The sequence below is a fragment of the Protomyctophum bolini genome (assembly GCF_963924005.1).
Source record: "Protomyctophum bolini genome assembly, chromosome: 12".
Taxonomy (NCBI): Eukaryota; Metazoa; Chordata; class Actinopteri; order Myctophiformes; family Myctophidae; genus Protomyctophum; species Protomyctophum bolini.
The window spans coordinates 3,075,551-3,093,310 of NC_137873.1; the positions used below are offsets into that span (position 1 = coordinate 3,075,551).

The window sequence follows — 17,760 nt, forward strand, 5'->3', positions numbered from 1 at the left end:
GCCGTTCTCAATCCGGACAACGGTTTGATTCAAACGAAGGCAAACAGTGGTGTGTTTTTGTTGTCCGCTCGATTAGTCTTCTTTTTAGTGGTAAGTACGGTAATCCAATGCTGTTGTTATTTCTTGACCAAATGTTAATGTTATTTAGATGGCCAGTTGTTTAGACAAATGCAATAATTTGCCTGCGGTGTGTAGTTTATTCGAGGCACCACTAGATTTTGTTCTCTCGGCACTCCACTGCGACGTGGAGAACTTTGGCAGGAGGAGTTCATGCTTATTCCGATAAGTCGATCGGGATAAAGGCCCTGCTAAGTGGCTAAAGTGTTGTTCATTGAAATTTCGCAAAAAGTCATGTTCGGCTAACGACTGTTTGTTACTTTACATTGTTTTCGGCGCAGGCATAACTACTTACCTCGAAGAAATGGAGGCACATATTGTTGGGAGTCTGCTCGGCCAGACTGTGAACATAAGCAGGAGCGATGGTCAGTCCATGTCATTTCTTTGCTCTATATTCCCATAATCATTGCAGTTAATGCTAACTAGTCTTTTTGTGTAATTGTGGGAAGGTTTTTTTAAATGGGATAAGTATTTATCCTATTTTCAACTTAACTTCAACTGTTCACTCAGCAAATGTTTCAGCTATGCCTTCCTCTGTACTAGCGGCTATTTGTATTCAGCCCTTTCCCAAGTACGTCTCACACCTGAAGCTGATTATCTCAATCAACAATTCAATTGGGGTCGCGTAGGAGAACTTCAACTGTAGGCTATGGACCAGAGCAAGTTCAATTAATAATATACATGCAAACCACTGCCCCTATTAAAAATGCACTTATATCTTAGCCAGAGCTTACTTGCCGTATGACTATTTCTGCGTGCATATAAATTGTAAGAGCATAATTCAGACATTTCTTTTTAGTAATGGTCCAAGTATGCCCTGGTTGAGCTGTGTATTTTTAATAGGGGCATGATTTGTATTAGCCCCATATGTGCCCTCTCCCTACGCTCATTCTGTAGCTCCGAGATGAGGTCACAGAATGGGCCCCTCCCACGCGTTTCAGGAACGGCCTTCAACGGCGCAAGCTTCCGCAGGGAACATTTCTTATCCTTACCACACCATTAATCCAAAAAGTGTATGGACAATGCACCTTTACACTAATTCATACATAGGAGCGGCGCAGAAAATCCCGCCGCTCCTATGTATGAAAGCCTTTACGTCCCGTCTTTTGTCAGTCGCTTCCATGTTTATCAAGGAAGTTGAAAAGCTTTAGCGCCTCCCCGGCGCCTCCCCTGGTCGAAATTTCCAACTGACTTCAGTTCACTCGACATGCACGCGCACACGCACACTTCCTTGATAAACATGGAAGCGACTGACAAAAGACGGGACGTAAAGGCTTTCATACATAGGAGCGGCGGGATTTTCTGCGCCGCTCCTATGTATGAATTAGTGTAAAGGTGCATTGTCCATACACTTTTTGGATTAATGGTGTGGTAAGGATAAGAAATGTTCCCTGCGGAAGCTTGCGCCGTTGAAGGCCGTTCCTGAAACGCGTGGGAGGGGCCCATTCTGTGACCTCATCTCGGAGCTACAGAATGAGCGTAGGGAGAGGGCACATATGGGGCTAGATTTGTATGAGTTTATTGAAAGGGCTTTGGGTATATGACAGACTTGCATAAGCCAGGGACAAAAGGACTGAAGACATGGCCAACAATGATTGAATATGACATGACATTAAAGAACATATCCCTGATTTTGGGTCTACTGTAATATCATTGCCATGATAACCCTATGTTGTAGTGAGCGATCCAGTTCTCTGATACATTTTCTTTAAAACAAATGTATGAAATGTATGTTCATACCCATTTCATGAATCTATATGCAACTAGGCCGAGTTCATTCTTCAGTGGTGAAGTCCGTGGACGAAGCCAAAGGTGCGGTTATGGTTGAGTGGACAGAGAGGAATGCAATCAAAAGGAAGGAGGCAAGTGTCAAAGCTGGTGTTTATGGATTTGTTAAGTCGGCCAGGTCAACAAGTATTCACCCTTGGTTGACAAATGTTTCACAGAAACCCTGCCTAACCTCTACCCATGTTCATCTGTGGTGTACAGGTGGATTTTGAAGACCTGAACGCCCACAACAAGGAGCTGCTGCTTCACCTCACCTCTTTGGTTGTGAAAGAGGCTCCATGCATGGACAAGGCAAGTGTGAACAAGGTTTCCATGCAATCAAGCTTATTTGGCTTTTCCCTTAAAGTGAAACCGATTGGTTTCTGGAGAGTGGAGATTTCCCCTAGCCTTGTTTGTACTGATGTACTTTTTGTTTTGTTCTCCCCCTTTTGGAATATCCACATAGTGAGTCTGTAACCGGAGATGAAACTGCATGCATGGGTGTGAGCTTCATTATAATTGGGCCTTGCTAATGTTCATAATCATTTTGTGTCTCTGAGGACTAGACACGTAAAAAACCTGCTTACCAGTGACATAATCGATGATTAATCTAATCTAATAGGAACTCCATGCTTTCTATTACTGGAAAGTTGGCATGCTGTAATGGAATCCATTGTACTTAATCTAAAACATTGAAATTGTTTGCTGGGGGAAAAAACTGCCTAATGGTGGTCTGGTAAATCGCTCCTATGAAACGCAGAGTAGAAACTTATCATGAGCATTAATGAGGACCACTATATGGATGAAGTTGTCCATGAGTGATATGGCTTGTTGCATGAGCTCAGTGTCATGTCTGTCATGATAACTGTACACCTGTCTCTTTTCTTTCCATTTGCAGAAATACCTTAGCCGCCTGCGCTCGTCCAGAATTCCTGCTCCTCCAACTGGTATGTAAATTGGTTTTCACTACACTTCTGATTCACATCCATTTTGGCATTTGTATATATTGACTGTTTTCTCCCAACAATTTCTTTCTTTTTTAAAACGAAAGCCACTGTTCCAGCAGCCGTTGTGGCTGAACAGACAGGTTGGCATGCTATACATGTTTCTCTTTGTAAAGCTGATAATCACAATCACTTATTCTCCATAAGGTCATGAACGGGTGTTTTGGGATTATATTGCCTGTAAAGTCATTGTGTAGCTGATGATCATATCTGAACAGTTTAATCGTTACAGGTTAAGGGGGTGAAATGAAATCGTAATTTAATGGTTTTATGCAAGCCTATTAGGAAAGGAGTGTATTGTACCATCACATGGGACATGTGTAGATTTTTAAATTATTTAACAAGGACAATGCACATTAATCAACATGTCATTTTGCAAATGTAAATTAGCCAGAGTTGGCCATAAGCTAATTTTAATACATTTTGTTTAGATGTTTTAAATTTAATGTGAAAACAGTTAATCACATCTGACTATGCAATGACTTTATGCATGTTCCCTTATAGGCAACCTCATGAAATGCTGCATTCAATTGATAAAGTAATAATCACCAAATGGGATTTAATATGCTTTTCGTTTCAGTCTTGTAGATGATTTTAATACCTGCTGAGCATAGCCTTTCACTTTTCGGTGGGGGTGCATGTCAGTCTTTAAGGGCAGCCCTGCCGATTTAACCAGACTGTTAAATCTGTGATGTTGCTCTGAAATTCTGATGACACTTACTGTAGACTGCTGTTCCAGCACCTTTGCAGTTGTCTTTTGCAAACTGCTTTTGCTGTGTGGCTCAGAAACCCCAAGTCTTTGTTTCTCTCCCCAAGTGCATGCTTTAGTTTACTTTGAAATAATTTCCTTTTCCACATTGTGTAAAAGTAAAGTTCAATCATTACTATCACAACTCGGGTTGCTGTTCGACTTACATTTCACTTCTTTAGTTCCCAGGGCTTCGACAAGGCAAACGTGCATGTTTGTGGCTCCACTTCAACCCACATTCGTAGAGCCAACTCCTCTAAACTCTGCCCTCCCCTCAACTGGAACTGGTTGGTATTCACTTCAGCCCCTGATCTGGCTACATAAGACTAACTTGCATGCATCTGTATATTTATAACTGACTCTTATCTCTCTCTCCTTAGTGGCCACCAAAAAGGTGAGGAAGGATGCCGGTGGCTATAATCGTCCCCGCGAGGAGGCAAAGGAGAACGACGAGGCCCAGGACATTGTAAACAACATGGTCAAAGGTCAGGATTGGGTGGTGGAATCATATTCTCTGTCAACTAGCTGAACTACAACTGACAATGAACCATGTGTTACAAGAAAATGTTTCTTAGCAAAGGACTAGACTTGTTTTTTGTTTTCTTTTACTGACCGTAATGTTGCATATTCTGTATACAGGCCCAAGACCATCCATGGCTCCAAAGGATAAAATCAAGCCCAATAAAAGGATGTCTGGTGTTGCGAAGCCCCCTGATGCTCAAATGAAGAGGGGGAAGGTGAGACAAATTGCCTAGTAATTGTGTCAAGGGAATCCAGTTATTCGTCTAAGGCAGGGGTTCTCAACGTTTTGTCCCGGGGACCCCCGGAAATGCTTCGGCATGTCTCATGACCCCCTCCCCACCCCAATTCAAATTGACCACTACAATAACCTTAATAATAGAGAAGATAGATACATCATAAATAAATTATGTGTGTACTGTGCGACTGCGTACTATGTATTGTAAACTCTTAATTTCCATTGTCCAGCCATTCAGTAGCAAAATAAATAATTACGTCAACTATGTTCATGCACTTGCCCTAGCCATAATGGCCTTACAGGCGTATGCAAAGGCAAACAATTATGGAAGTTAGTTTGTATATTATGTAGACATGGTTGCAGTCAACTGTTTTGTATATTTTTATTTAACCACAGTAGTTGCAGGTGAAAGTAGCTGGTCCAGTGTCTATGCCTTCTGCAACTGTTGTCCCTGCTATTGTCACTCACTGGACTGGCAGATTTAGGCTGAGGCGTGCTGGTAGACTCCATTTGTCCTTTGGTTTAATTCCCATTTGTTTCCTGCAGTTTGGAGAGGTCTTCCAGTCCCGGCCCCACCAGAGGTTTTATGAAATGATCGAGGAGTTCAGAGAGACCCTGGACATGAACCCTCCCAAACCTATGGATGAAGTAAATGGTGCATGCGAAGTAAGATGTTAACTTTATTATTTTGTAACGTGTATATGGGTGATTGTAGCATTCACCCAGAATCACTAATGGGAGCTGTACTTATTAGGGCTGCAAGATATTGGGAAGCGTGCATTAACTGTATTGAATATTGTGATGATATGATCCGGTTTGCTGCTCACATGGAACTCAGGTGTGCGACTGCGTGACTGGGTCTAAAAGAAGAGAAAAACATAACCTGAATTGTAATGGATTATTTTGTAGCCCTACCTACAGTACGACCTAGTATGTCAGCTTGGCACATATTTGATGGCTTATCGCTGATCTCAGTTTCTCAATTCTGATCTTAATTTCTTTGTACAGGTGGAAGATCAAAAGTTATGCGTGTGCATCCGCAAGCGGCCGTTTAACAATAAAGGTAAGCGGGCCATTCAACAATGTTTAAAGAAGAAACATGTTATCGAAACCTGTAATCAGTTTTACATGGAATTACATTTAGTAGACAGCTTTATTTATTTTCCCTGATCTGTCATGTTCCCAGAACTGGCTCGAAGGGAGATTGATGTAGTGTCTGTGCCCGGCAATGGAACTGTGCTGGTCCACGAAACCAAGACCAAGGTGGACCTCACAAAGTACCTGGAGAATCAGGAGTTTCACTTCGATTACTCCTTCGATGAGAACACCACCAATGACATGGTCTACAGGTAATCCGATGGCCTATTTCTTTACTCCAGTGCTTCTCAAACCCCAACGTGCTATACAGCCCAAATTATTTATTTTTAAACAAAAGACCAACTCATGCTCCATATGACGGCATATGTTTTTGAGCAGAATGTTGCAGATAACTTTCATTGGTCTGAATTACCTCTCAGTTTGAAATGCCACTGTTTAGAACACCAGACGAGGCCTTTAGATCTTAGCAGTTAGCAGTTCCCATCTCTATGCTCAGGTATTGTGACTTTGTGGGACCCATTTCCCTACACGTCATTGGTTTTTAGATTGCAATTAACCACTGGAAACATGGCATCCCTGTTCTGGGCCAACATTCAGCAGAAGTGGTTAAAAGGACAGGATTAATTATTCCCCCCCCCCCCATAGGTTCACAGCCAAACCCCTGGTCCAGTCGATCTTTGATGGTGCCATGGCAACTTGCTTTGCGTATGGACAAACGGGCAGTGGAAAGACCCATGTAAGTGTGTCTGTTCATAGTGCCGGAGAACACATGATCCACATTTGATGCACTATGGGTTGAATCTTTGAGCCTACTAATGCAGTAGTTAAAATGTACCATGTGCTTATGGTATGTCACTTTACTTATTTTCAGACCATGGGAGGTGACTTCTCTGGGAAGCGCCAGAACAGCACTAAAGGCATCTATGCCTTGGCAGGTAAGCCATACTCATACAATTTCCATACCAAAAACTATGTCTTAAAAATGGCTACCTCATGGATTAAAGGTCTCCGTCAAGCATAAAATGCATTGCGACACCACACATTGTATGCTTGTAGATGGCTCATTGCTGGTTAATTATTTTGGATTAAAACTTGCAATAAATGCAACGTCAATGTTCCAGAAAATTCTATTGAGCTCAGATATGTAAGCAAAGGTTAAAGCCTCAATCTTCGATTTCTTAAACTGGTTGGCTATGGCAGGCTAACAAAACATAATTATGCTAATTGTTTATGAAACTGCTAATTCACAAACCAATCACACTAGGACTTGGACCTAGCAACATCTTTCAGTAATTAGATTTTATTATTGCTTTCATTCATGTGACCCCCACTAGGCTAGTTAAACCACTTAATCCTGTATATTACGGGGTTCCCTAGCTTCACTGAAAATCTGATTATTTTAGCTGAAGATCGCTGACCGTTCACATTGCGCTGTGAGCTTATAGATCTGCTATATGGGGCAGAAATGGGTCAACTTGCACATTTATTTTGTCCCTTACACAGCCCACGATGTGTTCAGCCTAATTACCAGCCGGAGGTATGCCCACTTGGCTCTCTGTCCATGCGTCTCCTTCTTTGAGATCTACAATGGCAAGGTATGAAAACTATGAATCTAATAAACATGTGCTGTTGTACCCAAATGTGTAGCGATCACTTACATTTTCAACCTAATCTTCGTATCTGATTTCTAGTATCTCTAGTCTAGAACAAAAGCCTAACCAAATTTGATGTAAAATCCAAGTAAAAATTCATTCAGTTGTGAAAACAGATAGTCTTTGGGCCAAGCCCCTAGGGCCTAGGTTTGTTTCCATTGTGTTCCTCTGGATAATATCGGCAGATATGACTCTGCAAATCAAGATTGGATCATATCTTTCATAATCGTGCACCCCTAATTATAAAGAGGGATGGAACATGGCTGGAATGGTCCTGAAGTCCTACATCATTATGGACTTGTGTGGAGGGGGGAAAATAGTCGATACCCCTTGGCTTTTACAGTTATCTGTTTTTAGAAAAGTTGTATTAAAAACACTTATAGTGTCTATAATGACATAGCAGATTGAAGTGGCTAAGCGTTAATATCTGGCTGGAACTCCCTGCCCAGCTGCAGGGCTGGAGCCCTATCGGAAAACGAGGAAGTGAGTTGATCAAATGCAATATATTTTCGCTACTGCTTCGTCTATTTCTCGCTCGAATATTTTCAGACATTTTTGAGAGCAATGTTTAGCTGCAAATGACATTGTGTGCATTTACATGGCTGTCATGTTGGAAACGGCAGTAAATCAGCAGGGCGCAGCTGGTGCTCCGAGGGTTTGATTAGGCATCGGTCTGTATTAGAGTATGTTATCAGAAATAACAGACCGCTGAATTCACCGATTGACCAATCGGAATAAAGCATTCAACAAGGCCATTGGTGGGCTGTGTGGACCAAATGAACCAACAACATGACAAAGTGTTTTGTCATTTCAGGTCTATGATTTATTGAACGACAAGACCCAACTGCGTGTTCTGGAGGATGATCGGCAGCAGGTTCAGGTGGTCGGCCTGCAGGAAGTGGATGTCTCTGCAGCGGAGGACGTCATCAAGATTATAGAAGTTGGCAGTGCTTGCAGGTACAGTATATTAATGCTGAACAATGTCACCCATGTTTGTGAAGTCTTCGTTTTCAAAAATGGCAGATCTACAAGCAATCTACTTCCATTTTTAACCCATGAAGACCTGAGACCAGATTCTACAAAATGTCTTTCAAATCCTGACCGGATAGGTGGTGCACTGATGCTCAAACCTTTTCATGTCAAGGACCAACAGAATTATCTGCAGACCCCCATCTGAAAATATGTTCAGTCACCCCAGAAGCAAATATTTGAGTTAACAATATTCACTGTGATTATTCTTTTCCCCCCAGAATATTAGCACATTTTCCCGATTATTATTATTTTTCTTCTCCAAAATAGCCATTTCTCAACCTCTAAAGTTACAAAAATAATGGTTAAAAGCTAAGCCGACACACTCTCTGTTCTACTGACTGTTCTCTTCTGTCACTCCTATAGGACGTCTGGCCAGACGTCTGCGAATGCCAACTCGTCCCGCTCCCACGCCATCCTCCAGATTGTCCTGCGATGCAACGACCGCGCCAGGACCTTGCACGGAAAGTTCTCTCTGATCGACCTGGCTGGGAACGAGCGCGGCTCGGACGTCAGCAGCAACGACCGTGCCACAATGGTGGAAACCAATGAGATCAACCGCAGCCTGCTGGCCCTGAAGGTATTAACCATAGATATAAAACGAACTGCAGCGGCCTCATTGGCCGCTGCAGTTCGTTGGAGGGGCGGAAGAATTTACACTGGGGCAGGAAGTACATGGTAGTGTGGAAGGCACGTTGCGTCACACTACCACACATTCTAGCCAATCACAGCGCATTTTTTCCTGGCCTTATCAGACCCGAACATGCGCTCTGTGACGCATGCTCATGCTTCGCAAGGAATCTTGGGAAAGTTTTGCCCTCCCTTGAGCACATGCGCTCCAGAGCCGGAAAGGGGCGTCTACCTTTTATGTCTATGGTATTAAGACTGGCTGCACACTGTCTCTGAAGTCGCAGTGGGGAAGGAAAGGGCAGAAACCTTATCTCTATATTTTAACATTTTAATTAAACGCTCGACTACAACATCACACAAGCATCTAAACCACATTGCAAGTGTGTAGATCTGCTGCTTTGTTACAGAGTTTGAATGCTGGAAATGATATGAATATTACTGCTTTAGTTAACATGAATGTTATTTATAATCTAACTAGCCAACCCTATTTTACTTCGGTACGAAGGTATGGCATCAAAAATGCACTCTGAGTTCCCAAATGCACTCGGAGTTCCCAAATGCACTCTGAGTTCCCAGAAGTTCTTTCTTGCCACCTTACTGTTTTAGATGCTGAGTTAAAGCTGACATATGTCAGAGGTCCTTTAGTGACATCTAAGGTGACATATCTCAGGTCCTTTATTGACATCTAAGCTGACATCTCAGAGGTCCTTTAGTGACATCTAGAGGCAGTGATTGGATATTACACAAATCCATGAGCTGCAAAATGGACTGAATTCTAAAATGCACTTCAAAATGTTTCTCCAGTAATTTGTAGTCTGGGCTTTTAATGAATAAAGTGTTTCTCTCACTCCCACAGGAATGCATTCGCTCCTTGGGGAGGAACGGGGACCATGTGCCGTTCAGAATGAGCACCTTGACCAAGGTACTCAGAGACTCCTTCATCGGTGAGAAGTCCAGGACCTGCATGGTATGTATACAAACATGGAACCATTAAAATGCCTACTGGCATCCAGCGTGTTTCGGAATAAATACATTTAATAAAAGCAATGCGTTTTAAATATTTAGGTGCATATCAATCAAAAGGCAACCTTCCTTCAGTAATAACATGCACGACTACAACATGTGACAAGTGTTAAATAAATAATTGTGCAAAAGTCATGACTGATGCACCATTTCTCATACTGCAGTTTACTCGGAAAAAAATTAATCGGTCACTTTGTTAGTTCCTACTTTGTTGTTTATAGAAATTGGAAATCCATTTGCAAAAACAGACTTATTTGTATTATACGCAGACAAAAAGGAATCTGGGCCACTTTGTTTTTGCAAATGACTGTCGATTAGTATCGGCAATAAAATGTATGCTAGAAATTACTCCGGTCTCCTGACTAGAAGTTTTGTATAGGCTCTATAAAGCACCACAGGCTAGCAATTCTGTTGGCCTAGGACTTCTCTACTTGGAAGTGCCCACAACCTACAAAATTACATATACACTGGTATTTGAGTATTTTTGCTGCCAACAGATTGAAGAAGAGTAAAAAGACCTGACGGATGAAAAATGCTTTAAAACCATGCAAATGACTGGTGCTCAGTTGGTTAACCATGAATATTAACGTACATGCACCTTTCCTCCTTCTCGCCAGATCGCACTGTGCGCTCCAGGCATGGCTTCATGTGACTACACCATGAATACGCTGCGCTATGCGGACAGGTAGACATTTATGTCATGAAACTACACCTGTGGTCCCCATTTGTACACTTAACAGAGTTGGTTCTGGACCTGTTTGGAACCTTTCTAGAAACCCTGAGGGTCCCTGGACCTTGAGTTTCTGTCCACTCGGAGTGCGACTGGAAATTGGTACACCGCAAACTCTATAATGTTAACTATTCTCCAGATCATTTCTTCCACTTACCACTTAGTATTTACTGTGTATAGAATCGACTCTGTAAAATTAGAAAATGGTATTTACACTGAAGAATTCTCTCAATCAACAAATGTGATTGTAAATATCGTTTAACTTTGTATCAAATCATTTTGCAATGCAAATAAATCAATTATTGATCAAAATACTAAGTATGTGTGCATTGTATTTAAACATTTTAAGAAAAGGTTACTTTTCAATATCGCTACACTTGTCTATCGATGTGTATTTGTTCATGTCAAGGTGTGGGTTGGTCCATATGTTAGTTACTTCAAATACAATGTCCATGTATGCCAGAGAACCACTGTTTACTTATGTATATCCATAATGTTTCCCTTAACCCATTTAGACCTGGTGCCTGGTACCTTTGAATCCGGGAGCTAAATGGGTTAAAAGAAAACTGCACTATCCACACGTTTCACACGGATTTAATTTCTTTGTTACTGTGGATTTTAAATTGTCATCAACCATGTATCGTTACACCTGACCCTTACCATGCATATACACAGAATGGCCATGCATACAGATACAATTCACCTCTTGATTGGGTTTTCTTGTCATTTCTATTAGGGTGAAGGAGTTGAACGGTCCCAAGGCCCCGCGACCCGCCAAGGCAGCAAAACCCTTAGACAGCAGCTCATCGGAGGAAGAGGAGGAGGTCAGATTGGACACGGCTCCCAAATATCCTGACTGAAATATTAAGTCATACTAGTCTCTGACATTGATTATTTTCCTCTGCAGGACTCGATCCAATCTGACCCCTACGCCCTGGTGACTGAGCTAGAGGACAAGGTCCAGGGCGAGATAGAGGTAGAATTTCCCTTGACTAATAACATGTCCTTGTTACTTTTTGAGACAGTTTCTGGCTTGGTGTTTGACGCTTCAAGTCATAGCTGCGTTATTGGAATTTGGCCACTTAAATTCTATATACTTATGTTAGGTGACCTGGGTATACTTTGCCCCCTCTTTTCCATTACCAATTCTCGTAACGCAATTTTTGCCAGTGTTATCAATGTCCAGGAGAGGGATGCATATGGTTCATAAAATTGCATCTTGATTTGATTGTTTTCCAGAGATTCAGTGAAGTGTCTCAGAGAGCCAGTGAGGCAATGAAGCACATCTCATATGACGTGGCGGTTGCCCTCCCTGATCTGCTGGACTACTCGAGACGTGCGCGAGAATATTCCAGCAGTCTGCAAGGTTGGAGTTATTTATTACTCTTTAGATTGAGTGTCATGATACTTCTTGTGACCAAAAGCATTGCATAAGCAAGCCATGGTGACTGCCATTTTAATGAATAGGCTAGTGAGGGCATATCGTTGCTGTCTGGAAACCTTGTATCCATATTTCAACTTCTGTTTTATTGGGGTGGAGGGGGAATTGATGCCTGGTCATAGAACATGCAAAAGTAGCAAAGTATGTATAGCATTGTGATCGTGTCATTTAAATAAGCTTGTTTTTGTCAGTTGGTCTTATAAAAGTAGAGCTTGTGACCTATATTGGCTCCTTGGAACAGTTTATTTTATTTTTTATACCTTGTCCTGAAGGTAACATGTTTGGCCATTTAGTAAGGCCTTGTGTAACGCAACACTCAGTGGCTTTAGTTTAGGTCTTAAACTGGTCTAGTTTCTGCCCAACAACATGATTGAAGGTGTAGCAACTTTATCACACCATATCAACATGAAGATCAACTGAATGCTATCGTTTCTCGTCTTTGAATTTTTCTGTGCCTTCAGCCTTGACCTTTTTGTGTTTAGTCTTTATTTTTTAGCAAACTGACATGTGTCTGTTTGGGTGGAAACCTGGGGCACGTTCAGAAATGGCGCACTGTGCAATGCAAACTAATAGGCGAGTGCACTCCGGTGCGTTATTTCCGAACGCACCCCTAATGTGTCAACGGTTTCAAGATTAAAATTTAAAAACATGGCAAAGTAGTAGATCGGCATGCAACACGTCTGTGCTGCGTTTCGAGCTTGCAGATCTGCTACTTTTGATGCTGTAGTTGATCAAGGTACGATTATGATTTATAATTGTGTTTTCCTCTGTCACCATGTAGCTGCTGTGGAGGCTCTGCAGGCTGCTGTGGAGGAGGAGCGAGTGTCACGTCTGCCTAAACCATCAGGCTCCCGCCGCCGCTGAGTTCCGTTTGAAGTTGTTCTAATGTGTTTAATGTGTTTTTTATGTTGAGGTTTTAAATGTGTTTTGTAATAAAGTAATTTGTCATACTACTTGGGTAATTTTGTCTTTATCTTTGGAGTCGTCCCATGTCTGTGAAATGATTCCTAAAGCTATTTTGCCAAGATGCTGCTACAGTAGCTCCTAGTTGCCTATGGGCTCATTTCCCCTAATCTAAGGATGAGGCTGTCATTTTACAGATTGGTTAAAGTGTTGTATTAATTCTAATGAGTCTTGCTTGATATGCTATGAAACTGCACACATTTGACCACTTAACATGGCAACTGATGTGTAGGAAAAGTGTACTTGTGTAAATATTGGACTGGGGTTGACTACTTTGTCCCTCACTGCCGATTTGATTGTGAACTTGGTAGGGTATGGTCACACCAAACTAATTCTGTTTATTAAGCTGCCTCATGCTACAGAAACAGGAGATGGGCCCCTGCCCTGTATGGGCTTACTTACATGGGCTACTAGTGATCTGCAGCTTGGCCCACTTGGCCGATGTGTCTGTCATGGCACAGACTCCATACTATAGAACCAGCTGAATCGTGTGTACTATATTATGGATACGGTTTTGTAGTAGGTGGTCTGTAGGTAGATGGCACCTGTTTAAAAATTGAGGGATGACAATTTCAAATGGCCTGTAGATTTGAGACTATGATTTGAGAGTAACCCTCAAATGTATTGTGTACAATGGCATCCCATAACTGACAAACATCAGGCAATAGGCATGCATTATGTAAAGTGTTTCAGTTTTTAATTTTTCTTAGTTCTAGGATCTGAGGAGCATAAAATGGGAAAGTTTATTATTGGTATTGGATTTGGATAATTTATGGTGAATATTAAAGTGGCTGTAAAGCAAAATAAAAAGATGATACAATTTGTATTCCCAGTTTGTCACGCCACAGAGTAATGTGTTATTAACCAACACACCAAATTTGAATGATGAAAAAAATCGCTTCGTTTCAGGAATGATGTTTAAAAATGGATGAAATACAATGCAATATTTTCTGGCCTCTGGCAAGGACTGTAGGGGCGTGTCCATTGTACAGTTCGCGGGAAATATCTCTCCCCGTTTCGTCCAAACGTTATGTCGACAAGCTTTCCTCACGGACTGTACTCGTTTCAATGAAGTTGCTCGCTGGTCGCTAGTGTGCCACTGCCACGTGTGTGTGTTGACAGTGTGTGAGTGTGTGTGTGTGTGTGTGTGTGTGTGTGTGTGTGTGTGCGCGCGCGCGCGTGCGCGTGTCTAAGCCACGCCCATTCGCGGAAGACAACAATCTAAGTATTAGATCGTGTCGCCCGGTCTTTTGTAAAAGAGAAACATGTATGCACCAAATAGTTCCATCGGCAATGTACAGCCATACAGTTTGAGCCAGAGGAACCAGATGAAGAGGAACCAGCTCAAACTCAACCTCAAGGAGAATGGTGGGTTATTTTCCCCCATACTTCTACTCTATTATTCTACCACTGTCTGAACAACGAATTGAACAACAAGCACTGGTCCGGAGTGCATACCATTAGCATACCCTATGCTATTTATAAGTAGCATAGAACAAAAAACAGTCATTTTACCAGTTCATTCTTTTTGTATAAATCAAACTGGCAGCCAGCCATCATGTTTTTAGTTCTGTTGCCTAGCCTAGCAGAAAATATTGCTACAAAAGATTATGCTCTGAACTGTACTTATTGTAAACTGTATGACTCAATTTCGTTCAATGGTTGACAAAATATATAATCCAATTGAAGGGCAATCCACACCAATGCATGCAACTGCCATTTGGAGATAATGGTAGCAAGTAGTTGCATCATGGAGTTGCATCGAGTGGACTGGCCTTTGGGTAGCATGATGACAGCTAGATTTCATTTCATTTTTTTTCATTGTTTGTAATAGTATACCGACATGATGCTATGGTTATTGATTTACCTGGGATAGTAGTTATTGACACTAGTTATTGAGGCACTAGTGTCTCTCTGCTGTCTATGTACGGTATAGTGGAGATGATCGAGGGTCTGCTAAATGCATACATTGTAAATTGTACACATCACTGTGAATTGTAATCATACAGGTGCATCTGTGGGAAATGCAGACCAATGACCGATGTGAATCACAATATCTGCTGCAAGAGTATCAATGTGGTATGTAAAGAAACATCTTCAACAATGATCACCACAGAACCAGTAAAGTACTAAAATATATCATACTCCAACAGCTTCAGAATATGTTTAGCGAGCTTCCAGAGGACCTGGAGTGCATGACTCTCCATCCAGGACTAGAACCTGTCTGCCTGAACCCCTGGTCCCTGCAGAATGCCCTCAGACAATATGAGGCAGAGCATGGAAGACTGAGGACGAAGAAGAGTGCTGAGTATGTTAGACCATCAAATATTTATTTGGAATGTATATAGATTACTTTTATCAAATGGCACACAAAAACTGGTAAGATGTAGGACAAGAAAAATATGTTATATAATCATTATACAAAATAAACTATGGTCACTTAGCTGTATGGTCATAGGCATTCAATGTTATTTCAAGAACCTCCATTTGTATGCATTAGGCCACAGACCCATTTGATCTCTGGGACACCGATCAAGATGACAATTGTCAAGTGTTTTGTACACAAAATGTGCACAGTACTTGTCTGACCAGTAGGTTCAAGGTTATACTTTGTTACATCTTGTGTACCAGGTACATAAGAGTAAAACTTATTTGTTTGGCTTCCTTACAGACTGCAGCAGCATATATATAGCATAACATTCAAACAACAAAACACAGCAAACAAAGGGATAGAATATATTGAGTGCAAGAGCATTCAAAGAGTACAAATAAAATAAGTACATGTTTTCCCTGTATTAGCAAAAGTTAGGTAAACTTTGTGAACAGCTTCACAGTAGGTTATGTAGGTTCCATTATATACTGTATGCAATTCAGAGACATTGCAGTATTTTCTTCCAAACCAATTTGGTGTTATTATAAGCCACTTTGGGGTGATCTGTTTAGCAGGCTGACTACACTGACTAAACTGATCAACGCAATCATTGAAGCAGATTGTGATCCTGTAGTATATACAGTAGATGACAGAAGACTCATACTCATCAGAGACCAGTAAATGAAGTAAGGTTGGTGATCAAATGGCAGCACAGCAGTGTGCTTGACAACCAAGGAAGCTTTGAGAAGGAAGCCAAGTGGTTACGTGACTGGGCTGCGCCATGACACTTTCATGGACGCCTTCATGGGAGCCAAACTACCCGGAGGTTTGGCAGAATGCACTGGAGTCAATGAGAGCTCAGTGACCAGCTCATGAACAAACATTATTTATGAATGACTGAGACCTGTTGTAAAGTAATCACTTCTGGAAAATCATTGATTTTTTGAGGATTTAAAAAAAATGAAAAATGAAAAAAACGGTGGGTTATAGCCCATGTTTTTTGAAATTTTGAAAAAAAAAGTTAGCCTCGTTTCTCATCATTTTGGACCGTGGGCTATAGCCCATATCGTACAGCATACTATGGCACGCCGTTTTTCATCATTTTTGAGGATTTGAAAAAAATGAAAAATGAAAAAAACGGTGGGTTATAGCCCATGTTTTTTGAAATTTTGAAAAAAAAAGTTAGCCTCGTTTCTCATCATTTTGGACCGTGGGCTATAGCCCATATCGTACGGCATACTATAGCACGCCGTTTTTCATCATTTTTGAGGATTTGAAAAAAATGAAAAATGAAAAAAACGGTGGGTTATAGCCCATGTTTTTTGAAATTTTGAAAAAAAAAGTTAGCCTCGTTTCTCATCATTTTGGACCGTGGGCTATAGCCCATTGTAACATCTGTGCCCAGAGTCACATTGGTTCCATGCATTTTTGTTTGCTATGCACCATTTTTCATGTATTTTATTATTTTCTACCAATCCGTTGCGCTATGAAATGTTGCTAATTATCTGCTGGACTATGCTACAAGAAGCCAGTTGGATACATGGGTTGCTATGGCAACCGGCAGTGATTGTGAAGCCCCGCCCACAGCTCACCTGGGGTTGATGGGCAATCACAATGTTTGGGCCACCTGGGGAGTTTGACTCAGGCAGTGCAGGGTGAAGGAGCAGGGAGACAGACAGGCTGCTGCTGTGGGCAAGAGGAATATTTCCCATGTTCTTGCCTTTCTTTCCCTTTTGGATTGTTCCCTTGAATTTGGATTATTCCCTTGGATGTGGATTATACCTCTGGATTTAGAGAACTTCTTCCTTTCCTGGAGTTGGATATTGGATATTGGACCAGACTTTCCCAAGGAGTTTAAGAGTGGCCAGAGGAGACTGGCCACACTCTACTGGTTTGGATTTGCGTTATTTTTGGGCACCTGAGTTTAGTTTTGGACACTTTGAGTTTAGTTTGGACAGTGCTACCGTTTGAGAGTTTTATTTAATTTTGATCTGATTAAGTGAACATTATTTGATAGTGCACTTGATTTGGCGTGCCATAGTATGCCATACGATATGGGCTATAGCCCATGGTCCAAAATGATGAGAAACGAGGATAACTTTTTTTTTCAAAATTTCAAAAAACATGGGCTATAACCCACCGTTTTTTTCATTTTTCATTTTTTTCAAATCCTCAAAAATGATGAAAAACGGCGTGCCATAGTATGCCGTACGATATGGGCTATAGCCCACGGTCCAAAATGATGAGAAACGAGGCTAACTTTTTTTTTCAAAATTTCAAAAAACATGGGCTATAACCCATCGTTTTTTTTCATTTTTTCATTTTTTTCAAATCCTCAAAAATGATGAAAAACGGCGTGCCATAGTATGCCGTACGATATGGGCTATAGCCCACGGTCCAAAATGATGAGAAACGAGGCTAACTTTTTTT

The 17,760-nt window shown here is 41.4% G+C and overlaps 1 protein-coding gene across 2 annotated transcripts; it reads left to right on the forward strand.

Annotated features, from left to right (window-relative positions):
* The first annotated feature begins 418 nt into the window (after nucleotides 1-418).
* On the forward strand, nucleotides 419-12,949 carry LOC308325048 (kinesin-like protein KIF2C). Of its 2 annotated transcripts, XM_080777431.1 has the most exons (22): nucleotides 419-482; nucleotides 1,885-1,979; nucleotides 2,107-2,196; nucleotides 2,783-2,831; nucleotides 2,936-2,971; nucleotides 3,819-3,923; nucleotides 4,017-4,121; nucleotides 4,276-4,373; nucleotides 4,940-5,059; nucleotides 5,402-5,456; nucleotides 5,580-5,742; nucleotides 6,137-6,227; nucleotides 6,363-6,426; nucleotides 6,995-7,086; nucleotides 7,958-8,100; nucleotides 8,539-8,752; nucleotides 9,659-9,769; nucleotides 10,443-10,510; nucleotides 11,292-11,379; nucleotides 11,463-11,531; nucleotides 11,795-11,921; nucleotides 12,778-12,949. In XM_080777431.1, the coding sequence occupies exons 1-22, from the start codon at nucleotides 422-424 to the stop codon at nucleotides 12,858-12,860; spliced, it is 2,127 nt and encodes a 708-aa protein (XP_080633557.1). In that variant the 5' UTR covers nucleotides 419-421; the 3' UTR covers nucleotides 12,861-12,949. The 2 variants fall into 2 exon arrangements, with proteins under 2 accessions (XP_080633557.1, XP_080633558.1); XM_080777432.1 differs by lacking the exon at nucleotides 2,936-2,971.
* The last annotated feature ends 4,811 nt before the right edge of the window (nucleotides 12,950-17,760 follow it).